This window comes from Dipodomys ordii, unplaced genomic scaffold, assembly GCF_000151885.1.
Source record: "Dipodomys ordii isolate 6190 unplaced genomic scaffold, Dord_2.0 Scaffold134, whole genome shotgun sequence".
NCBI classification, from domain to species: Eukaryota; Metazoa; Chordata; class Mammalia; order Rodentia; family Heteromyidae; genus Dipodomys; species Dipodomys ordii.
In genome coordinates, this window is record NW_012267350.1 from 1,841,325 (window position 1) to 1,867,639 (window position 26,315).

At 40.8% G+C, this 26,315-nt stretch overlaps 1 protein-coding gene across 1 annotated transcript in view; it reads right to left on the bottom strand.

Annotated features, from left to right (window-relative positions):
• The window catches only part of Kdm6a (lysine (K)-specific demethylase 6A), a 202,156-nt gene extending 178,808 nt beyond the window's left edge, over nucleotides 1-23,348 (bottom strand). Inside the window, exons 1-2 of the mRNA XM_013030841.1 lie at nucleotides 22,806-23,348; nucleotides 22,536-22,599 (exon numbers count right to left, since the gene is read on the bottom strand). Coding sequence (XP_012886295.1) covers nucleotides 22,536-22,599; nucleotides 22,806-22,972 — 231 coding nt within the window. The 5' untranslated portion in view covers nucleotides 22,973-23,348. The remainder of the gene's footprint in view (nucleotides 1-22,535; nucleotides 22,600-22,805) is intronic.
• Between the last annotated feature and the right edge of the window lie 2,967 nt (nucleotides 23,349-26,315).

Consider the following 26,315-nt stretch of genomic DNA (forward strand, 5'->3'; position numbering starts at 1 on the left):
TCCAGTGCCCTGCATCTTGTATATACACTTTTCAAATTTGGAGAGGGGAAGGGAAAAAATAAAATGCTTAAATAGGGATACAGGTTGACCCATTGTAACAATGAGATGTACAAGACACTATGTTGAAAATGAACTTTACAAGTTGGGGGGGGGGAGTAGTTGGAGAGGTGGGGAAGGAAGGGATGGTAGGGAAAAAACAAAAGGAGGAGGCAACAATGCTCGATAGGAAATGTACTCATTACCTTAAGGTAATGAGTAACTGTAACCCCTCTGTACAGTATTTTTACAATAAAAAAGTATTGTAAAAAGAAAATGCATAGCAATACTGCAAATGTTTTTTTACAATTTAAGCACACACACACACACACACACACACACACACACAAACCTTCTCCCATTGCCCCAAGTTGCAGTGAAGCTAAGCATACAGCCTACAGTACAAACAACCTACAACAAAGCAGACACAGGTGGTGCTTTGAATCTCTCATCAGGTGGTAGGGGCAGAGCAAACTAGAGGTGATGTTACAACCCCCACTCAGCAAAAGCAGGATAAGGTATGTCCTACCAGTGGCATTAGCAAAACAAAATAAGCCAGAAGCAAGAGTCAGTGGCCAGGCTAAATCCTCCAAATCCAACCCAGTAAAATGCAAGTAATGCTCATATTCACCCATTTAGGGTTAGTGTGAGTACAGTTTAGAGGGAAAAGAGACCACCATCCATCAGCGAGGAAACTTAACAAAGATGTAGGAGTGAATCTTATCACAAGACTGACTTCACCACCATCACCTAATCTGTACTTCCATTCAAGATCAACAAGACTGAACAAGGTAGTTTGAGTTGGGGCTACCTTCATTTCAGTGGGAATCAGCAGGAGCTGAACTCCACAACTAACAACTAACTAGCACTGTGATGAAGTAATTTAAAACAGAGTGACCAGCTTCAATCATTCTCAGTGGCATCCCGAGAGGTAAATGTCTAATCTCAATCTGACATGAACACAGAGGAAGCGGTGAGAGGTAGACTGTAACTGCCTCACACTGCATCATCTTTCTTGCCAGAACAGCACAACACATCAGGAAGATGACTTGAGACAAGATGATGTAAACTGGGTCCCAACTTTTGCTAAAATGTCAGAGAAGATAAGCAGGACACTGGACACTCCATTCCACAAATTTGCATGAAGCCAGTAAGACACAGTTCCCACTTTTGCCAGGATAATTGTTGTAGAATCCAATGACAATATGAACATATATATCTACCTAGCCCTTATCCTGCAGCTCAACAAGGGTAGTACTAACTACTATAAAAAAGGAACAGGAGGAAGTAGTGCTGTGGCTCGAGCTCAGAGAGAGCGCCCAAGTCCAGAGTTCACACCCCACAACCGACCAAAAATAACAAACAAACAATAAAAAAGGAACAGGATCCATATTTCTCATAATATCAAAAATGTCCAGGATACAACTGAATATTACAGGTCATTCCAGAAAGTATTACATGTAGGGGAAAAAATCCTCAATCAAAAAATACTAGTATTGATCCAATATTTTTACTTAACAAAGATTTTAAAGTAATCAACAAAAAATGCCTCAAACAAGCACATACTTATGTTCTTGAAACAAAAATGAAAAAAAACTGAGCAGGGGAGTATATTAAAAGAACTAAATAGGAATTAATTTTATTTTTGTTTTTTGTTTTTTGGGTCCGGTCATGGGGCCTGAACTCTGGGCCTGGGCACTGTCCCTCAGCTCTTCAGCTCAAGGCTAGTGCTCTACCACTTGAGCCACAGCACCACTTCCGGCTTTTTTCTTTTTGCTTATGTGGTGCTGAGGAATCGAACCCAGGGCCTCTGGCAAGCAAGGCATGCGCTCTACCACTGAGCCACCTTCCCAGCCCCATGGAATTAATATTTTTTTTAAGTACACTAACCAAATATAAAAACTCTGGCTAGGGGGCTGGGAAAGTGGCTCAGTGGTAGAGTGCTTGCCTTACATGCATGAGGCCCTGGGTTCGATTCCTCAGCACCACATAAGCAGAAAAAGCTGGAAGTGGCACTGTGGCTCAAGTGGTAGAGCACTATCCTTGAGCTGAAGAGCTGAGGGACAGCGCCCAGGCTCAGAGTTCAGGCCCCACGACCGGCAAAAAAAAAAAAAAAAAAAAAAACTCTGGCTAGGCTTAACATAAAAGTACAAATGACAACAGTGTGTAACTCAGCAGAATCTGGTCAATTTAAATGAGAGAAAATAGAGTGAAAACAAATAAACAGAGCTCAGGGGATCTCTGACAAAAACAAATGAGCTAATAAAGATTCTTCTCAAAGTTCCCCCAAAAATGGGAGAGCATAGGATTGAAAAAGTTTTCAAAAATACAATGGCTAGAAACTTCCTAGGCTTGGTAAAACACATTACACAGATAATACAAAAAGGTGAGTTAACCCCAAATTAAAATGAAAAATATCACCACCAAGATATATCCTAAGCTTCTGAAAGACAAAAATAGGGCTGGGAAGGTGACTCAGTGTTTAAGAGTGCTTGCCTCATATGCATGAGGCCCTAGGGTCTCATCAGAATAGGTAAATAAAGACAAATAAAAATCCTAAAATTTGTAGCTAGCAAACCTACGCTGAATAAATGACTAAAGGAATGGCTAAATAAAAAGGAAATGATAAGCCAGGAGCCAGTGGTCCACATTTCCTGAAGCTCAGATCTGTGGGTCATGGTTGGAAGCCAGCCCAGGCAGGCAAGTCTTTGAGACTCTGATCTCCAATAAACTACTCAGAAAAGGCTGGAATTGACACTGTGGCTCAAATGGCAGAGCACTAGCCTTGAGCATAGAAGACTCAGGGACAGCACCCAGGCGGAGTTCAAGACCCAAGACTAGCCAAAACAAAAAAAAAAAAAGGAAATAATAGAAGGTTAAAATATCAGAAAGGAAAGATCAGTAAAATAGGTACAAATAAGGGAAATATCCTAAGGCTCTATCTACTCATGAATTCATTCAACCATACTCACTAGTTGAAGCAAAATGTAGTATTCTATTTAAGAAGATTATATTTAGTTGTGCCCACCTGTAATCTTATCTACTCAGGCTAATCTGAGGATGGCAGATCAGGGTTAGTGGAAACTGTGAGACTCTTCCAAAACAATAAAAATAAAAAAATCAAAGGGCTGGGAAAGTGGCTCAGTAGTAGAGTGCTTATCCGGCATGCATGAGGCCCTGGGTTCAATTCCTCAGCACCACAAAAACAGAAAATGCTGGAAGTGGTGCTGTAATTCAAGTGGTAAAGCACTCGCCTTGAGCTGAAGAGCTGAGGAACAGTGCCCAGGCCCAGAGTTCAATCCCAGGACTGACATAAATAAATAAATAAACTAACAACCAGCAGCAGAGCTGTGACTCAAGTGGTAGAGCCCTAGCCTTGAGCGAAAAAAAAAAAAAAAAAAAAAAAAAAAAAAAAAAAAAAAAAAAAAAAAGGACTCAAGGACAGTGCTCAGGTCTTTCGTTCAAGACCCAGGATATATACAGACATATGTTTCTTTTTTCTTTTTTTTTTTTGGTCTGTCATGGGGCTTGAACTCTGGGCCTGGGCCTGGGCCTGGGCACTGTCCCTCAGCTCTTCAGCTCAAGGCTAGCGCTCTAACACTTGAGCTATAGCGCCACTTCTGGTTTTCTGGTGGTTTATTGGAGACAGGAGTCTCATGGTCTTTCCTGCCCAGACTGGCTTTGAACCATGATCCTCAGATCTCAGCCTCCTGAGTAGCTATGATTACAGGCGTGAGCCACCAGCACCCAGCCATGTTTCTTTTTTTTTTTGTCGGTTGTGGGGTTTTCTGGTGGTTTATTGGAGATAGGAGTCCCACGGTCTCTCCTGCCCGGGCTGGCTTTGAACCTCGATCCTCAGATCTCAGCCTCCTGAGTAGCTAGGATTACAGGCGTGAGCCACCAGCGCCCAGCTCCAGCCATGTTTCTTAAATAGAGGGAGCAAAAGAATCTAAATGGAAGCAAGTATCTGCACTTCAAAATAGTATAAAATAAAATACTAACAGATGGTGATGTTATATACAAATACTACAATAGCTATAGCCACCATCAACAAATCTATACAAAGAAACATTCAAAAATATTAACACACAGCCAGGCACTGGTGGCTTATGCCTGTCTTTAATCCTAGCTACTCAGGAGGCTCAGATCTGAGGATCGAAGTTCAAAGCCAGCTCAGACAGGAAAGGCCATGGAACTTGTATCTCTAATTAACCACCTAAAAACCAGAAGTGGAGCTATGGTTCAAAATGGTAGAATGCTACCTTTAGCACAAAAACTCAGGCCCTGAGTTCGGAAAAAAAAAAATTCACTCAGTGAACTGGAGGTGTGGGTCAAGCAACAATACCTTCCAAGCAAGCAGGATACCCAGAATTCAAACTCAAAAAGCTAAATAAATAAAGCTAAACAATAATAATCATAATAAATCAAGATAGAATTCTTAGCCAGGTGCTGGTGGCTCATGCCTGTAATCTAGCTACTCAGGAAGCTGAGACCTGACAATTGCGGTTCTAAGCCAGCACAGCACGGGCAGAAAAGTCTGAGACTCTTATCTCTAACAAAGTATTCAAAAAAGGCTAGAAGTGGCACTGTGGCTCAAGTGATAGAGAGCTAGTCATGATTACAAAAAGGCTCAGGGACATTGCCCAAGCCTTTCAGGACGTAAATAAATAAATACTTTAAAACAAAAAGAGAACTACAGTAGTTTAAAAAACAAAAATATAGTAAAATAATATGCTTAAATCTTACAATACCAAATATGAATGATCCAAAAACACAAATTAAGAGATGGGAAGCATATATTTTTAAAGTACCTAACAACATACTGTCCTGATTTAATGTATGTCCAATGATGAATGAGTATGTCCAATGAAAGAATTGAAAGCAAAAGAATGAAAAAAGAAATCTGTATCAGGCAGAAGATATAGTTCAGTGATAAAGAACGTGCCTAACACACAAAGTCTTGGGTTCTATTCCCAACATACAAATAAGAGAGTATAGGAAAAGTTCACAAACCAGAGTCAAGAGGCCATAAAGGAGGCAGGACTTGTGTACAATTCAACTTGCTCTCAGGAATGTGAGCTTTGGTCACCCCACCCTTTGACCAGTCATCTGGAACTACAGTGTCCACAAGCTCAAGAAACACGTCAAAATGTTAAATGAAGCCAGGCGCCAGTGGCTCACGTCTGTAATCCTAGCTACTCAGGAGGCTGAGATCTGAGGATCGTGGCTGAAAACCAGCCTGAGCAGGAAAGTCCATGAGACTCTATCTCCAATAAACTACCAGAAAATGAGAGGTGCTGCTCTGGCTGAAGTGGTAGAGCACTCACCTTATGCTGAAGAGCTCAGGGACAGCTCCCAGACCCAGAGTTCAAGCCCCACGACTGACCAGAAAAAAAAAAAAAAGCTAAAAATGCTAAATGACTCATGTTTTGTGGACATCTCTATTCTACATACACATTCTTTCTTTATTATTCTATTAGTGATTAACTCCCATCCTTTCCTTCTAAATATTCAAAGCCAACATAAGGAGTCAACTTGCCCTGACTTCTTGGGACATTAATTCAGTTATCTGAACCTATCTCTCCTGAACTCCCAATTCCTAAGGCCTAAAATTAAGTTATTTTTCCCTTTATTAAGAAGAGAAAAGGGAAATAAATATCTGTGGCTCAAGTGGTAGAATCCTAGCCTTGAGCAAAAAGCTCAAGGACAGAGGCCAGGCCCCACAACCAGCACAAAAAGCAGCGGGAGGGGGGAGCGGCGGGCAGAAGAGAGAAAACAATTTATCATGAAAATATTAATTTTTTAAACCAGTCCTAGGGCTTGAACTCAGGGCCTGGGCACTGTCCCTGAGCCTCTTTGTGCTCAAAGCTAGCACTATACCACTTGAGCCACAGTGCCACTTCCAGCTTTTAGAGTAGTTTATTGGAGATAAGAGTCTAACATGGACTTTTCTGCATGGTTTGGCTTCAATCCTCAGATCTCAGCTTCCTGAGTACCTAGGATTACAGGTGTGAGCCACAGGCACCCAGCTTAATTTTTTTTTTTCAAGTAAGAAGTGACTATTAGTATCAGTGGACTTTAAAATAAACAAAAATCAAAGAACCCCAACATGACCAACTGAATTTTATTCTAGTCATGTAAAGCTAGCTCAGCATTCTGAAATCCATCCATATATTCTATCATACCAATAGGCTAAAAAAAGAAAATCATAAAATCACATCAACTGACTTAGGAAAAGCATGACAAAATCTACCAAAAAAAACTGTTATATACTGTATAACAAAAGATTGAATGAATGTTTTCCTTCAAACAGGAATAAGACAAAATGCATACTACTCTACTCTTACTCAACATAGTACTAAAAGTTATAACCACTGGAAATGGTGCAAAAAAAAAAAAACCATAAAGGCACACATGTTAGAAAAGAAAAAATTAAAACAGTCTCTACTTGCAGGTAATATGAATGTTACACAAGGAACCTATAGTCATCTAATTTTCCACAAAAGAGCCAAAAACATACACCAGTGAAAAGACAGCCTCTTCAACAAATAGTGCTAGGAAAACTGGTTTATCCACATGCAGGAATTGAAACTTGACTCCTCTATCTCTCAAATCAGTACAAAACTCAACTCCAAATATATCAAAGAATTCAAAATAAGACCTGAAATTTTAAATCTAATACAGGAAAGCACAGGGTAAACTCTGGAAGTTATAAGCATAGGCAATTAAATTATTTTCTGAGTAGGACTCCAACTGCCCAGAAAGCAAGAACAAGAATTGACAAATAAGACAATAAATTAAAAGTTCCTGTACAGCAAGAGAAACAATCACCACCAAAACCAATAGACAAGCCACAGAATGGGAGAAAATCTTTGCCAGCTATTCAATGACAAAAGTTAATATCTAGAATAAATAGAGCTCAAAAAACTGAACAGATATTGTAATTAACAGGCAAGCAAATTGAACAATTTTCAGAAGAAATAATTACTAGTAAGACACATAAATGTTCTAAACCTTTAGCCATAAGAAAATGCAAGTCAAAACTACACTAAGAACAAATGCAGCCGTGACACTCACTAGACACTCTGTTGATAATGAATTATACAACTTGTGGGTGGGGACAGGAGAGAAAAACTGGGAGAGCAAGGGAAGGGGTAACATTGTTCAAAAAGAAATGTATTCATGCAGGGCACTGATGGCTCATGCCTATAATCCTAGCTATTCAGGAGATCTTAGAATCATAGTTCAAAGGTGGGGAGGAGTAAGAAAAGTCTATGACTCTTTATCTCCAATTAACCAAAGAAAAAGCTGGAAGTGGCATCATGGCTAAAGTGGTAGAGTGCTTGCACAGAAAAAAAAAAAAAAAAAGGGAGCTCAGGGACAGCACGCAGGCCCAGAGTTCAGAGTTGGGGTGGAGAGGTAGGGGGGATGTATTCATTACTTGCATTATGTAACTGTAACCTTTCTGTACATCACCTTTATAATAATAAAATAAAAACTTTAAAAGGAACTACCCTGATTTCATCTCACCCCAGTCAAAATAGTAACCAACAAGAAAATAAACAGCAAACACTGGTGAGGAGGGAGGATACAGAGGGAAAAAGGAATCCTCATATACTGCTGAAGGAATGTAAACCAGTATAACCACTATAAAAATCATCATAGGGGTTCCTCAGAATTTATGACCTCACCATACCATTATTGGGCATATATTCAAAGGAGAGTAATATACCAGAAAGACATCTACATGATTATATTACTCCAGCACTGTTCAACAACAGTGTTCACACTGTTCAACAACTGTTCACAACAGTTAAATGGTGGAACCAGTCAAAGCGCCCAACAACAGATGAATAAAGATATGGCATATACCACAGAATATTCCACAGCCATAAAGAAAATGAAATCATGGACGGAACTGGAGAATAGGTCGAGTGATGTGTCGAGCTATGGTCAAAAAGCCAAGTATTACATGTTTTTGCTCATATGTGGAAGCTAGACCTATATACATGTATATAGACCTATATGTTATATATATGTATTTATGTGTCTATATGCATACATACATATATGGAGAGAGAACATAATGCTAATTATGGGACTATGCAGAAGGATCAGAATAGGAGAGCAAAAAGAAAGGTGGAGGCTAAGTAACTTCCAAGTATAGTATGACTATATGTGAAACAGCATATAGCTCAATAAGTTGTTGATCAATAAGAGGTTGCAAGAGAAAAGCAATAGTTATTCTGAGAAAAATGTAACATATGCACATTCAAAACACCACAGAACTCCCAGTGCAATTAATACATCCTAAGGGGAAAAAAAGAGAAATGAATGAATGAATGATAAAAAAGCAAAAACAGGTTGGGTGAAGGGGACTCCACCACAAAGAGGGTGAATGAGGATGATATAGTTCATGTAGTTTATTCGCATGTATGAAAATGGAACAATGAAACCTGTTAAAACTGTTTTAAGGGGGAAGAAGACGGACGAGAGTGAGGTTGATAGGAATACACTGCACATGTATGTGTAAATGTTAGAATGAATCCCCCCCATGTATAAATTGTCCAACTAATCTGTGCTTTAAAAACACAAATCACTACATTTAGTATTAAGGCTTTACTATAAAGCTATAAAGTAATCATCAAGTAGTGTGGAACTGGTGGAATAGCCACATGAACAAATCAAACAGAATTCCCAAATACAAACACTTATAAATATGCCCAATTAATTTTTGACAAAGATCCAAATTCAATCCAATACAGAAAGGACAGCTTTTTCAAATACTGAGTAACCTCCTATCTGATACAAGGCACAAATATTAAAAAAAAAAAAAAGTAAAATCTTTATTAAGCCGGGTGCCGGTGGCTCACATCTGTAATCTTAGCTACTCAGGAGGCTGAGATGAGGACTGCAGTTCAAAGCCAGCCCAGGCACGAAAGTCCATGAAACTCTCATCCCCAATTTACCACCAGAAAACCAGCAGTGGTGCTGTGACTCAAGTGGTAGAGCACTCGCCTTGAGCTGAAGAACTGAAGGACAGTGCCCAGGCCCAGAGTTCAAGTCCCATGACTGACAAAAAAGAAAAAAATCCATAAAATAAATATTGATAAATTAGCTCGGTCCTGGTAGCTCACACTAGTAATTCCAGCTACTCAGGAAGTTGAGATCTGAGGATCCTAGTTCAAAGGCAGACAAAGCAGAAAAGTTCACAGTACTAAAGTCCAATTTAGTACAAAAAGCAAAAAGTGGAGCTGTATTTCAAGTGGTAGAGCACTAGCCCTGAGTGAAAAGGCTCAGGGACTGTGCCCAGGCTCAGAGTTCAAGACCCAAGGCCAGCCAAAAAAAATTTTTTTTAATTATTAATGGAATCCCAAGCAACTGAAAATCTTCCTCAACAAAATGCTCTGTTAAAAGGTTGAAAAAGAAAAAGAAGCTACAAACCAGGAGAAAATACTAAACTACATATCCATGTACACTAAAAGCTAGAATATATAAAGATTATTAAGGGCTGAAAGTGTGTAGTTCATTAACACAACATTTGCCTAACACATGTTAGTCCAGGGTTCCATCCTCAGTACAAAGAAAAACACACACACACACACACACACACACACAAACTTGGGGGGAGGGGAGACTTATACATGCCTGCACAAAGCACACAAGTACTAGCCCTGGGGCTTGAACCCAGGAACTGGGTGGTATCCCTGATCTTTTTTTGCTCGAGGCTAACACTTTACCACTTGTGTCACAGCTCCATTTCTGGCTTTTTGATGGTTAATTGATAAGAGTCTCATTCATGGACTTTTCTGCCCAGGCTAGCTTCAAACCATGATCCTCAGATTCAGCCTTCTGAGAAGCTAGCATGACAGGCATGAACTATCAGCGCTTGCCTTATTTGCATGTTTTTGATAAAACAAAAACATTAGTGGTTTTTAAAGGGTTAAGAATAGGTGAGGCTTCTAGGCATCTACCCTAAACAACAGGAAACAATATACAAAGACACATGCATCTCCATGTTTATTGCAGCACTGTTCACAATAGCTAGGATATGGAAACAACCCAGATGCCCCACCACAGATGAATGGATCCAAAAATTGAGTTATCTATATACAATGGAATATTATGCAGCCATTAGAAATGACAAAATAATGGCATTTGCAGAGAAGTGGATGGAGCTAGAAGAAATCATGTTGAGCAAGGTAAGCCAAGAGCAAAGAGACAAACGGTACATGGTCTCCCTGATAAGTGGATGTTAAATCCAAAATGTTAGGTGATAGAACAAAATTAACAGGATTTAAGAAACAAAGAACTTCCACTCATCTGGTCAAATCACTACTAAATAACCCCATGCTGCTGATCACATGTATGGTGAATATGTGTACACCGTTATATGTTATAGACTGTGATAGACAATTTGCTACAGGAAAATTAGAATGAGTTTGTGACTTTAAATGAGCATCATTATGCCACAATACTGTGGAATATGGGAAACTATGTAATCACTTAATCACAATAAAAAATAAAATAAACACCAGAAAACTAGAAGTGGCGCTATGGCTCAAGTGGTAGAGCATGAGCCTTGAGCTGAATTGCTCAGGGACATCTCCCAGGCAGAGAGAGAGAGAGAGAGAGAGGGAGAGGGAGAGGGAGAGAGGGAGAGAGGGAGAGAGGGAGAGAGGGAGAGAGGGAGAGAGGGAGAGAGGGAGAGAGGGAGAGAGGGAGAGAGAGAGAGAGAGAGAGATCTTTCATGCGATTGTTTCTATCATATTTATAAGATTATGTCTTTGTTGCTTTGTCTGTCCCTCCCCCATGGTATAACCCCTGCTTTCACTATATATGATTTTGGTGTATGTGGAAGGGAAGGGAAAAAACAAATCGTTAAAACAGGGATACAGAAGGACCCATTGCAACAATGAGATGTACAAGTCGTTATGTCAAAAAACGAACTTTACAACTTTGGTGGAGGGTTTGGTGGGGGGGACAGTGGGGAGGATAGGAAGGAATGGGAAGGGGAAACAAAGGAGGAGGCTACAATGCTTGATAAGAAATGTGCTCATTATCTTACCCATGTAATTGTAACCCCTCTGTACAGTATTTTCACAATAAAAAATAAAAATAAATAAAATAAAAAAAGAATAGGTGAGGGGGAAAAAAAAGAATAGGTGAGGGGCTGGGAATGTGGCTTAGTGGTAGAGTGCTTGCCTAGCATGCACAAAGCCCTGGGTTTGATTGCTCAGCACCACATAAACAGAAAAAGCCAGAAATGGTGCTGTGGTTCAAGTGGTAGAACGCTAGCCTTGAGCACAGAGAGGCTCAGGGAGAGCCCAGGCCCCGAGGTCAAGCCCCAGGATGAGCAAAAAAAAAAAAAAAGAACAGGTGAGGAAGAGACAGATTCAGCTAGCTATATATAAAGGGGTAACAAGATATTTTTGGCAATGAGCTGCTCTATGTACCTTCTATCAATGTCTCAATAATACTATACCACTCAAATAATACTGTACCACTATTTTTGAAAGACACTGCTGTTGTGTACACTAAATTTATTTTTTTTCTTACAACTGCACGAGAATCTACAGTCATCTCAAAACAAAAATCAGATTAATGGAGTCTGGGGATAATGTCTGAAGCAGCAGAGCTGCGTACCCTGAGTTCAACTATCAATACTGCCAAAGGGGTGGGGGGAGGGGGGGAGTATCAAAAAAAAATTTTTTTGGGTCTGGTCGTGGGGCCTGAACTCTGGGCCTGGGCACTGTCCCTCAGCTCTCAGCTCAAGGCTAGCGTTCTACCACTTGAGCCATAGCACCACTTCCAGTTTTCTTATTGGAGATAAGAGTCTCATGGACTTTCCTGCCTGGGCTTAAAATCTGGTATTGTGATATCTTTTTTTTTCTTTTTCTTTTTTTGGAGGGGGGTCCGGTCGTGGGGCCTGAACTCTGGGCCTGGGTGCTGTCCCTCAGCTCTTCAGCTCAAGGCTAGCACTCTACCACTTGAGCCACAGCGCCACTTCCGGCTTTTTTCTTTTTGCTTATGTGGTGCTGAGGAATCGAACCCAGGGCCTCAGGCATGCAAGGCAAGCACTCTACCACTGAGCCACCTTCCCAGCCTGAGTATAAAATTTTTTAAGTCTATAAAAAAAAGTATTCCCATTTCAATGATACCTACTCTGCTATTTAATTCCCACTTCTATAAATAACAACCATATCCAAAGAAACAAAGTCAAAAAAAAAAAAAAAACCACATCAGATTGATAAGGATTCTAGCTGTTATTTCATACATTCAGGATATTGAAGGGATAAATAACCTTTACCATCTTTTCAAAGTTACATTTTAGACTTCTAAATACTATCTACAACTCTCAGAAGTAGGATCAACTCAAAAATTAGAAATAACCTCAATGACAGATTTATTTCGCTTTATCCATTTGTCATCTTTTAAAACGTGTGGGGGAGGAGCCCTGCCAGGGGCTTCAATTTGGTGTGGTGCTGTGCCTGAGCTTCTTTTGCTCAAGGCTATCTACCACTTGAGCCACAGCTCCACTTCCAGCTTTTTGAGATTAACTGGAGATAAATGTCTAAAGGACTTTTCTGCCCAGGTTGGCTTTGAACCATAATCCTCAGAGTTCAGCCTCCTGAGTAGCTAGGATTGATTACAGGAATGAGCCACCATAGTCCAGCTTAAAAACATTTTTAAAAAAAAATACTTTTCCTTAAGAATTTTAAGAGTTAAGGAGTATAACTTCATAAGTATTATACCCTAAATCTAAGTTAAAACTTCAAGCCTATCTTTCAAACTTTTTTTCTTTTGGTGCCAATCCCAGCATTTTGAATTTCTTTTTTTTTTTTTTTTTTTTTGGTCGGTTGTGGGGCTTGAACTCTGGGCCTGGGCGCTGTCCCTCAGCTCTTCAGCTCAAGGCGAGCGCTCTACCACTTGAGCCACAGTGCCACTTCCGGTTTTCTGGTGGTTTATTGGAGATAGGAGTCTCACGGTCTCTCCTGCCCGGGCTGGCTTTGAACCGTGATCCTCAGATCTCAGCCTCCTGAGTAGCTAGGATTACAGGCGTGAGCCACCAGCGCCCGGCCATTTTGAATTTCTTAACTTCTACCTTTTGACTTTAATGAAAGAATAACCTACCCCACCCCCAACTTCATCCCCATCTCTCTCTCTCTCTCTCTCTCTCTCACACACACACACACACACACACAAAGTTTAGTGGGGTTTTTTGTTTTTTGGTACAGTCGTGGGGTCTGAAATCTGGGCCTGGGTGCTGTCCCTCAGCTCTTCAGCTCAAGGCTAGCGCTCTACCACTTGAGCCACAGCGCCACTTCCGGCTTTTTTCTTTTTGCTTTTGTGGTGCTGAGAAATCGAACCCAAGGCCTCAGGCATGCAAGGCAAGTGCTCTACCACTGAGCCACCCTCCCAGCCCCACAAAGTTTAGTTTTTATGCCAGACACCAGTGGCTCATGCCTGTAATCCTAGCTACTCAGAAGGGTAAGAAATGTACATGAGATTCTTATCTCCAGTTAACCACCAAAAAGATGGAAGTAAAGCTGAGGCTCAAGTGGTAGAGTACTAGCCTTGAGCACAAAAGCTCAGGGACAGGGCCCAAGCTCTGAGTTCAAGACCCAGAACCAGTCAAAAAAAGAGTAAATAGGCAAATAAAACTGAATGTTTTTGGATGAATTAATGAATACATAATCCCAATCCTGTTTCAAAGCCAGCCCTGGCAGACAAATGAAGATTCTTATTTCAATTAACAAGCATAAAGTCAGAAGTTGGAGGCATGGCTCAAATGGCAGAGCGCCAGCCCTGAGCAGATAAACCAACACAAGGGCCTAAATTCAAGCCCCAGTGTATTAGCATCCAAAAAAAAAAGACAATTCAACATAGAAATAGCTAAGAATTTCTTATGGCAAGCTGTAAAATAAACTGTAAAACATTTTAAATATCTATATACAGTATAGTCTCAATTGTGTGGGAAAACAATATAATAGAATATGCTTGTACATGTGTTGGAATAGTATAAAAAGTTATCCAATAACATTTCAGTGGCTGCCTCTTAGAACAGGACCTTAACTGGGAGATGATATAGGAGAAAATTTTTCACTCTAACATCCTTCCTATAACTTCTTAATTTTCGCACTATATGCAAGTGCCTGTTTAAAAAAACTGCATAAACTTATTTCAAAGTTAAATGTAGAATAATTACAGTTGCCACTAAGATGGTTGTGTAAGATATGCCTTGGGATGTTGAGGTGACACATAGGAATAAGGATACCAACTTGAAAGGAACTCAGCAAAGCATGGATTACTTCTGCAGAAGGATGTACCATCAACCAAACCTCCAACAAGGAAGCACATGGAGCAGGTGGGCTGCTCCCCTTTTATCCCTAACACAGCAAGCCTTGCATAGTGTGCAAGGATGTATTAATTAAAGTGTAATGGGAATAGGATGTAACTAAAATACAATCAATCAAGGCCAACCTATCTGGCCAAAGCAGAAGCTTTTCAAAAAAAATAGAGAGAGAGAGAGAGAGAGAGTGTGTGTGTATATATATATATATATATATATATATATATATATATATATATATATATAATTCTCACCAGACAAAAAGGTAGGGACTGGCTGTGGTAGATGGCTTTTCTCACAGTGCAGTGAAGGAGAAAAACAAACACATTTGAGATTTGAAATGTGGAAATTACCAGATCTGGTCACAACAGCAACTTACTAAAAGTTATGAAGAAGATATGTCAAGAATGACCCCAAGGTTTCTGGGAAGAGTAGTGAAAGGCGACATTATTAAGATAATGAACATTAAAGATAATGATAAATTCAGTTTGCCAATGTTCAGTTAGAAGTGCTTTTAAAACACCCAGCATGGCAAGTACAGGCAGTCAAGTACACTTTCAAGTTGAGAATAGAGTGAATAAAGGTCTAGAACAGAGCCTCCCTGCAAAGGAGACTGAGTTCTGATACTGAAGGGTGGCTAAAGTATTAACAAGTCACAAAAGTCTTTTAAGAACTCAAATGTGTCTCCATCTCCCATTCCCAAATCAAACCCTTAGTTCCAATTTGTCTTTTTTTTTTTTTTTTTTGTCATTCATGGGCTTGAACTCAGGGCCTGGGTGCTATCCCTCTGCTTTTCTGCTCAAGGCTAGCACTCTCCAGTGCAGTTTTTTGGTGGTTAAATTGATGTAAGACTCTCAGACTTTCCTGCCCAGGCTGGCTTCAAACTGTAATCCTCAGATCTCAGACTCCCGAGTAGCTAGCTTAATTTTCTTTTCCCTTAATTTTCTTTTCCAAGATGGTAGCATTTGTCTTGTCCTGCACATCTTTTGTGACAAAAACCAATGCCAGGCATTTTACCACCTTTTTTCTCCCTAAGGCAAAAATGCAACAGCCTACAGAAAATCGGAGTATCTGAAAGACACTGGCCTAAGATCCCACATCTAGGAAGTGGCATAAGAATTCTACCTAAACTATCTCCAAAACCTGTGGTTCAGTTTAAACCCTCCATCATAAAAGTTTGAAAGGTCATAATTGTTCTATCAGCTAAGATACTTTGCATTTATCTTTTTTCTTTTTTTTTCCTTTTTTTTTTGGTCCGGTTGTGGGGCCTGAACTCTGGGCCTGGGCACTGTCCCTCAGCTCTTCAGCTCAAGGCTAGCACTCTACCACTTGAGCCACAACGCCACTTCGGCTTTTTTCTTTTTGCTTATGTGGTGCTGAGGAATCGAACCCAGGGCCTCAGGCATGCAAGGCAAGCGCTCTACCACTGAGCCACCTTCCCAGCCCCTCTATCTTTTTTCTTTTACTTTTTTGGAAGGTGGTTGGCACCCTATCACTTGAAACATACCGTCGGTCTTCTTTTTACTTTAGTTATTTTTTGGACAGTCTCATATCTTGCATAGGACCTTAATCCTCCTACCTATGCCTCTTATGTAGATGAGAATAGTACCAAGGCCCAGTTTGTTAGATGAGGTAGTCTCCTTAAATCGCTCATTCGCACACCTAACTATCCCATTAGTCCTAGAACCATAATTCTCCCAATTATGCCTCCAGAGTATCTAGGATGACAGGCATGAACTACCATGTCCTGTGACCTGAATATGTCTTTATTTACTGTATCAAACTATCACTCAAGTCTGTAGGCCTCTTCCCAAAGACAAAAAGGGTTTTTTTGGTTTTTTGGGTCCGGTCGTGGGGCCTGAACTCTGGGCCTGGGTACTGTCCCTCAGCTCTTCAGCTCAAGGCTAGCGCTCTACCACTTGAGCCATAGCGCCACTTCCGGATTTTTTTTTCTTTTTGTTTATGTGGTGCTGGGGAATCGAACCCAGGGCCTCAGGCATGCAAGGCAAGCGTTCTACCACTGAGCCACATTCCCAGCCCAAAAAGGGTTTTATAAACACCAAACTTTACTTGTCTCTGGAACTGACAAGATCCCTCCCTCATCAAAATACACCAATGCTTCCCAAATCAATCAAAAGCTTTCCTAGTTTATTCTGGCATTTGAAACTCAAAAACTTAAAACTATTTCAACTACTATATCTTGAAAACACGTTTTCCCTAAATATACAAACTATCCAAAGACAAGATTCATAAAGTTCTTAGGAGAAATAATCTCTTCCACATATTACAGAAGGCTACCACAATATCAAAATACAAAATTCATATCAATTCAGCTAAATATCTGTTTCTCCCCATTTTTGAAGCAACTAATTCCTATACAGCAAACAACAAAGTCAATGGATATATAACATTAGGAAATCATTTCTACATATAATAGGGACATTATAATTACTTCAGAAACAAGTATCTAAGGATTAAATGTCACTGATGTCTGAGACATAAATTGAAAATGGTTGAAGTTGAATTATAGACAATGGCTGGTCAGTTGGTTGGTTTTCTCTACTTTTAACAAACTAGAAACCAGGCATGGTGCTCACATCTGTAATCTTAGTTACTCAGGAGGCTGAGATTTGAGGATCACCATTCAAAGCCAGCCCAGGAAGGAACGTCCCCAGGAGACTCTTATCTCCAATTAACCACTCAAAAAACAAAACAGAAATAGAGCTGTGGCTCAAAGTTGTAGAGCAAAATGAGTTCAAGGACTGTGCACAGACCCTGAGTTCAAGTCCCAGGACAGACAAAAAGAAAAAAAGAAAAGAAAAAGAAATGTACTTTTTACCTGACATGTAACTAACCTCTCTGTACATCACCTTTATAATAACAATTTTTTTAATCTTCCATGGCTGTAAATTAAAATGAATTAGGTGACTTAGGTGACCCTGAACCATACTAAAAACCCCACCTTTTCTTGAGAATGAACTTAGCAGAGGCATGTGTCAAACAAACTACAAAAAGAATACAAAGAATACATTCACAACAAAATAACACCCGAAGTTTTAACATTGTAGAGAAGTACACAAAAGATTGAATAAATAGGAAAAGGGAGTAAAAGGATGGCACTTAAAAAAAAAAAAAGACTTAGGAGAAAGTAGCAGAAAGTAGCAAACAACCTACAAATTGGCTTACCTAGGAAACCTAAAGGTGGGGGAGGGGAAGAGAGAACAGGAGTTAGAACTCCAGGCTTCCAGCTTGCTGGGCAGTGGCTAGGCCACCTGTCTCAAAAGCAAAATCAGCAATTTAACACGTTAGAAATCAAAATTTAAAATGAGTACAACGACTATCACAAAGCACAAGGAAATAGCACCTCATATTTCTACTTCATTCACTACTATCTCCCAGGGAAAGACATGTAACAAGTTTGGAAATTTTCGAATTTGAGATGTAATAAAATGTAATAAAATGTAATAAAGCCTTTAAACATATCTCTTTCAACTACATAGACATAACACAAACTCATCTTTAGCGAACCAAAATATTCTGGTGTTATCATTTTTAAAGTAATGTATGCCTTTGGTTTAGGAGGAGGAGTCCAGAAATCTGTAAAGTTTCAAATCACCTTCCATCCTTCTTAGAACCCTAGAGGTATTTTGTACTCCAAAATAAGATTATTTATTTACTACGAGTATCCTTCCAAAATAGTAAGATAATTTCTTAACTGACCCATGAACAAACATAGATTGCAAGATAAACACCCATAGCAAAGAAAATTTATCACTACAAATGAGATCAAGGAGGTACAAAACAGTAGATCCTTTGAAAAGCTGTTTAAAAAAAAAAGAGGGAGGTAAAAATGTTTGACAAAAAAATGTACTCACTACCTTATATATGTAACTGTAACCCTTCTGTACATCACCTTGACAATAAAAGTAAATTTAAAAAAAAAAAAGAAAAGCTGTTAAAAGCTAAAGTTTGACTCTGTGTGTGTGCTTGAACTAAGGGCCTGGGCTTTTTTGTTCAAGGCCAGCACTCTACCACTTGAGTCACAGCTCCACTTGGATTTTTTTTTTTACTTGTTTTGTTTTTGGTGATTACCTGGAGATAGTCTCACATACATTCCTGCATGGGCTAGTTTTGAACCTCAATCCCCAGCTCTTAACCTCCTGAGTAGTGAGGATTATAAGTGTTAGGTCACTGGTTCCTGGCTAAAATCTGATTTTTAACTATTTTCCTCAACAAAACTAAGACAACTTGCCACTATCTAAATTGAGAAACACTATCTCCAGGAAACAATCAAGGGGGAAAAAAATCTTATTAAGAGTCATGCTAACTTTTAATTTGTTAAACGGACCTTTATTATAAACTTTCAGAATATGTCACACTCTTCCTCTGTGACAGATGTTCCTGTTAGTAATTCTTACACTTAACACTCCATTTAGGCAGCTGTAAAATTTAACACCGCAAGTGATACCTATGTATGTTATCTTCATAATTCCTACAAACTGAGTATACACTCAAATATTTGATGCTCTAATTTATGTCACAGCTGAACCATCAATATGAAAAATTGATACATGTAAAGTTTCAGAAGGAATACATAAGACTATTGATTATGCATTCTTTAAATAAACTCCACTACTTAACTACTCTACAAACACAGAACCTACCACTAATCTAATTCTAAGACTATCTGGTGGCCTTTTTTTCCCTAACATGAATTAGCTTTCTGGATGCTACATTTCAAAAATAATAATGCAGTTATCAGTCATTAACATCAACTTTAAAGACTTCAGCATCACAATGAGTTTCAAAGTAAAAATAAACTCAAAAACCTTTCACACATGTATAATGTCAGTGCTATATAAGCAACACTAAAAGGTTACATAATCTTATCAAGTAAAATTTTACTCTGTACCTACTCAAGCAATAAGCCTTCACCTAAATAACAAAAATTCAACCTGAAGCAGTTTTTAATAATGTTAAGGTGGCAGTCAGATGTTGCCTAGTCATTTCATTTTCAACTGATTCTACAGTAAAATTATTCATTAAAAATAAAACCAGAACTTACAATACGCTTTTCTATTTTTTGCTACAGTTCTAATTTGTGCAGATACACAAACATGTCATTTATCTTTATTACCAGGGATATTATCAAAAATTTGACTCATGCCTACAATCCTTGCTACACGAAAGGCTGAGATCTGAAGATATATATATATATTTAATATATACATATGTATGTATATATTTGCATACACACACACACACACACACACACACACACAAATCACTTATTTGGATAAAGAAGCCTCATGCCTGGAAAACTTTAGGAGCAAGGGGCAAGTAAGACACACTTATTTAATGCTTTCAATTTACCAAAAGTTTTAGATCAATTTGTATTTTCTAAAACCTACAAATGCGATTAAAACGTGGTAATAAAGTGATTCATAATACACTGCAGGAGTAAGAATTTTTCAAAGCAAGCAATCATAACTATTTCTGTCAGAAAGGAAAAAAGTTACACAAAATGCCAACTAATTTTTTTTTGGTCAGGTGGCACAAAATTCACATCTAAAATAGGAATTCTGGGGAATATTCAATTCCATTATCTATCTTCAGTTAAGTAGCCTGAACTCACTCCCTAACTCCAATAGAAAAAAAAAAGCCATCTTGTTTTTAAGACTTACAGAGAAAAAAGAATTCTGAAGCTAACACAGCTCAACATTAAACACACACACACACACACATACACCACACAGAAAAAAAAATGCTTTTCAGGAAAATTGAAAAGAGGGACAAAGCTAAATAATTCAATACTTCCTTCAGAAAGACACTAGTTCATTAATTCTATTCAGAAACCAATTCAAATAGAGGACATGGGGTTATGGGGTTATATAACATCAAGCTTTACATTATATATTTCACTGGTATGTTTAGGTTCACATGGACTGCATAAAGGTTCAAGCACATAGTTCGGAATGCTTTATTTTAACCTCAAAATTGATGAGTCTTGATCTATGCAAGTAGGACTTCACAAGCACTGAGTTGGAAGTGATGAAAAAATTTTTGTCTCAACAAACTATTAAGTTGATCAAATTACCCCATAACGAAGCTTCACACATTTCCTATTATTAGGCCATTACTGTATTCAAATGTCAAAAAGATAATGCACAACTTCATAAAAAAATTGAAAATGCTGTTTTTTTAATTAAACTCCATTCATAATGACTTTTAGAATTCTGTATAACTAATGTAAGTGCCATCCACAGCGACTCCATCTGAACACACATTCTAAGACTTATGAAACCATCAACTAGCAAGTTACACATTATTCACACAAAAGAACAGAATTTATTTATTTGTTCATCACCATGACCAAAAGGAATAGATTTAAACTAACTTTTCCAAATGAATTATCTTTGCAAGGAACTTTACCAACCTGATGGTGAGACCAGCAATATTCGCTCCAAATTAAAATGCTCCTTAAATTTAAATCATTTGTTTCATTTTCTGAAATGACCATTTTCACAGTGGTCCAGTTTTATTTTTTAATAAAATGCCTCAAATATATTGGGGGGAGGAAGACTCAACACAGGAAACAATTCCTGATGCTTAAATCATTACTGAGCTAATTCTGTTCATTTTTCCAGCAATAATTTTAATGAAACCAATTAATACCTACATAGTTCAAATTTAATTCTAATTTTCTCTATTGGGCAAAGCTTACTGAAAAGGATAATTTCCATAAAGCTTTTTTGCTACTGTTAGCATTCAAAATTCCTTATATTTAGTTACTTTTAAATAAAAACAAAAGTGCAATTACAGATGTTTTAAAGAAATAAATGACTGTTAAACTACAGACAAAATTTAATAACAAGAACAAAAAAAAATCTCAAGAAAAAAATACTAAGCTTTAATCATTTCAAACTTCTCAATTGTAACAATGAAGCTAAGTGTCAAATGCAAAGCTATATTTTAAGCAGAAAAGAAAATGTCTAGTAAATGCAACGCCTATGGCACACACTCCAAGTTTCACATACTAATGAACAAGAAAGCCTTCTAATACCATTCGATCCGATTTTGGTGAGAAGATACAAACTGATGCAGACAGGAGACTCCAGCCTTTGTTCAATAGCTTATGGATGGGTAACTAAATGTGCTACAGGTTGATAAGCATTTACTAGGCATATGCATGCAGTTTCCAAGCTGGAGAGGTATGTGAATTCCATATGCAAATAACCTGAAATAATCTTGATTAACCACCTACCTATATATACAATCCAAAAGGGAGGCCTATTCGTCGCTACTATTTATTTCCATGTTTACCTCTCCTCCCTCCCACAGACCCCCCCTTCACTTTCTCCTCCCACCCTGTCCCGCCATCTTGGGCCGGTAGGAGCAGCCATTACTTAACTAAATGACAGTGCCAACAACTTTCCACATAAATAAACAGAGACTACACCCCGAATTCTCCCTGAGTTTCCATGTGTGGCACACAGGCGAGGAAGCTCCCGGAAGAAAACACCTTCCCAAGTAAGTGTGGTATTTCTCTGGCAGAAAAGCTCCAAAAAGTAAACAAGTCACCTAACTTCAGGTAAAACCCATACCAAATGAGATACAGGTCAACAGCCCAAGGCAAACTCTGCACCGACCTAAACTACGGACAACTTCCCCCTTCCGAGAGCAGAGACCCAAGAAACCCCCAAACGTTGGGTGAACAGTAGACATCATAAACAGCCTGCCTTAGAGGAAAAGAACATAAACCGAGAGGTACAAATTTGAAGGAATCTGCACACATTTAGGATTCCTTGACCCTCTTCAAACCACCTCGGAGATCATCGGCCTTAGCCCGCAAAACAGTAAAATCGGAGACTATTCTGCCGACCGAGTTGAGCTCGGCCCCAGTGGGCTGCTTTCTCCGATCTTCTAGCTGCTAGAGGGGAGAGCGATTTCGCAAGCGAGCAAGCGAGGTACCCGAGAGTGGTGAGGGGAGAGAGCACGAGCAGGAAATACTTTTCCGGAAGCCCCTCGACCGTCGTCCGCGACCACAATGAGCGCTGGCCGGGCCACAGGGCCACAGGGCCCCCGGGGCGAGCGCGGCGCCGGCTTGGAGAGACCGTGTCCGCGCTCCGGCCCGCAGCTGTCTTACCTTGCCCAGTAGGGCCTTCGTCCTAACGCCATCTTCATGAAATCTCACGAACCCGAAAAGGCGGCTATAGGAAAAGATACATGTAGGTCGTTAATGCTTCGGGAACGACACCGATCCCCGTCCCTGCCCGAACCCGAGGCCCCGCGTTGGCGGCGCGGGGAGCGCCAAGCCTAGGTGCCCGCCCCACAAGAGGCGAGCCGCGCTCTGGCCTCCCCGGAGAGAGGCGCCAGCCTGTCCGGAGCCGACCGGGCAGATGACGGTAGCTCGTACCTGTCCAGTCCACCGAGCGCCTCCCTCTCTTCGGCTGTCAGGCTGGGGGACGTCTCCTCGCTCTCGCCGCTCGCTTTTCCCGCCGCCATTTTCTTTTCCTCATCACCGAAAGCGGCGGCAGCGGCAGCGGCGGCGGCGGTAGCGAGCGACACTCCGCAGGATTTCATGGAAACGCAGCGAATTCACAACTCCAACGCCGACACCCCCCCCCTCCTCTCCTAGGGCCGGGACCCGCAACGACGCCCCCAATCTCCGCACGGGACCGGCAGACCAACTTTATCGCCGCCTCCTCCTGCGCCGCGAAAGGCGGCAACGAAAAATCCCAACGCGGTCGCAGCGAAGGCGGCAGCAGCAGAGGCTGCGGAGCCACCGAGTCGGGCAGCGGCTGCAGCTCAGCTGTAGGGTCACATCGCGGGGGCGGGAAGGGGACAGCCACGGGCAGGGAAGGCGGGGATGGCAGGAGCGCGCGGGGTTCGGGAGCACTGAGGGGATTCGGTGGAGACACAAACTTCCCCAGTACCAGCACAAAGTTGTTGTAATTGTGTCACACAGCGAACCCCACGCCGCCGCCGTGACCCCCCCCTCCCCGCCCGGCCGGCGCAGCCAATCGGTGTGACCTACTCTCTTCACGTGACCTTTGTTGACTCGCGTCAGCCTTGGTTCCACTGAACTTGCTAGTTTCCAGAGCCCCGCCCACCGAGTCAGTCACCCAATAGAGAAAGGAACGCGCTCCAATACTTACCGATGATTGGCTAATGAACACGCCTGTCATGGGACGGTTGTCACAGAGAAGAAGCAGCATGTTAGGTTGTGCCAGTTAAATACACAGTCAGAGAATGGAGGGTCCGGCCCGTGTCACCTCGGGAGCCGCGGCGGGCTAGTGAGGGGGAGGGGGAGGGAGCTGCGGGGAAGGGCGAGGTCCGGCGCCGCCCGCAGCGGGCTGGAGCTGCCCTGGTACCCTACTAAGACAGCCTTTGCTTGCCGGGGAGCTCCTGAGTAGGCCCAGCCTGCGGCTTCTGTCATTCCGCGCGCACCTTTTGGAGGTCTCGGTCCCCACAGGACCAGGTACAAGCGGCATCACCGGGATGTGGCGCAGGGTCCCGGACCTCTGCCCATCTAAGAAGGCTCAGACTTAACCCTGCTGGAAAAAACGGCCTCAACGAAGAGTGCACTTGGGAAACAGTTGTCGACCCCATGTTCCATGAACTATGGGCCGCCCTAGACTGGGCCGCGCTCGCAACCGGATCCCCTCACCAGCACTAGAGTGCACAGGGTGGGAGGGCGGGGAAGTCTCCTGACCCTCATCCATATTCCCCCCCCCCCCAGGCCAGAGGGACACAAGAATCTCCTACGGGATCTGGCGCGCTAACCGTAGCACCCCACCGCCAGAGATCTGTTGGTGGCACTTTTGGGCCAAATTTTCGTGCTTTCTGGGTTTACCCAGCGTCCTCTGTAACTCACTGTAACATAAGAAAAACAACAATGAAAATGTAAGGATCTCCAGAATGTTGTGTTCTGTTCCGATCTCCACGGATCCTGTATGGAAAATTTGGGGCCGCTTACAGCCCCGAAAAGCTTTTTCTGCCGCCACTACCGACAGATACCCTTTGCAATAGCACTTTCTTGTTCCCTCTCTATAGGATGAAAAAAAAAATTTTTTTTCATTAGTCCAGTGCTCAATCCATAGTATAATTGGGAGAAAAAAGAAACCAGGTGTTCTGTAGACTATTTTCAAAAGCAAATTTAGGAAAATATATCTCACATTGCAAATCTGTTACCGTCTTCAAGGATAGGAAAGTATTAGTTCACATGATTCAAATGAAGTTTTATACACTTCGATAGTAACTTTCCACCTGTAGCCAATCGACAATGTTGTATTTAAACTTGAATTTCAAAACATTAAGGAAGACAATTCAGTGCTTCAGTAAATGCTAGCAGCATTCAGTGAGAAGGTATGGAATGGAAATCCCAACTGATTTTGCAGTTTTAAAATGTTCCCCTGAGACTAGTAACGATGAACAAACTCCGGTTTTATATAGACTATATTTCATGTTTAATTACTCTCTAAAACACCTCTTGGTTTTTTATGGTATTCCATTTTGCTTAAAAGAATGACAACTGAGAGCGGAATGTTTTCTACAGTTAAATTAACATACGTATTGTTAACTTTGCCACGTATAGTGACCTTTAAAAGCCTAAGATAGCCTGAGGTGCGCGCGCGCTCTCGCTCTCGCGCGCGCTCTCTCTCTCTCAATCTCTCTCTCCATCCCTCCCTCTCATTTCCTCCCTCCTTCTTTCTTCCTCGCTCTCTCCCTCTCTCGGCTCTCTCCCTCTCTCGGCTCTTTCCCTCTCTTCTCTCGCTAGCTCGCTTTAGCTCTGCCCCGACCATACACACACACACACACAGATCTGTACAAGCAGAAATACAAATCTGCCAGTATATGTCCGTCTTCCTGAAGTTAGCGATTTTTTGACTCTGGCCTTTTCCGAGAATTATAAGGCTACACACTATCCACTCCTGGCTGCCTTTCCCACCATTGCTAGGTAATTGCGGCAGAATTGCGTCTAGAATGCTATGTCGGAAGGGGTTGGTATCAGACAGAGCTGACTCCAGAGGGTTTATGATCTTTACTCTGCACCGTCTGTGTGACCTTGGGAAAACTATCTTCTAAACCAAAGCCTTTTGTTTTTTAAGATAGGGTCTCCCTATGTAGCCTCAGGCTGGTCTCAAAAATTTCAGTCCTCCAGTGCTGTGATTTCATGTGTTCACCGCCATGCTCAGCTAAACCAGTACTTTGTCTGAAATACAAGGATTTAGGCTGGAGGCATGCCTCTAAAGGTACACCTTCTGTCTAGCCAGCACAATGCCGAGTTCAAACCTCAGTACTACCAAAGAGGTGGGGAGGGGGGAGAGGGGGGAAATTACCAAATACAAAGACCTAGCCTTAATCAAGCTTGGGATCCTTTTCTTAGTAATGTAAGTCTTTATATTACTATGTAATTTGTTGGATCTTGCATACACTTATTTGTGAAGTGTTTGCAAAAATAGATATGAAACCTCTCTCCTGGAAAGAAAACTGGGAAAAATTCAACAAACGATCTTATAAAAGTTTCTATAAACAATGAATCTGAAAACCCATGTGGAAGGCAGAGTAGGTCACTAAATGAGCATCTGTATAAGATACAGATCTAGTTTAAATCCTAACTCTACCACTTGATAGCAGGATAACCTTCAACAAATAGTTATAATTTGAGCTCCATTTCTTCCTTCATTTGTTAAAAGGAGATACTATCGCCACTTAATATGATTTTCAGTATTGGATTCCATAAGGTAGGTATCATGCCAGATACATATGAATTCAAACCTACGTTAGACTGGGAGTGTAGTTCAATGGTAGACATGTGGTTCATATGCTTAAGGCCATCTTACACACACACACACACACACACACACACACACACACACACGAATAAAATAGGAAGATTGGGATTTTCTGAAACCATGTTTTC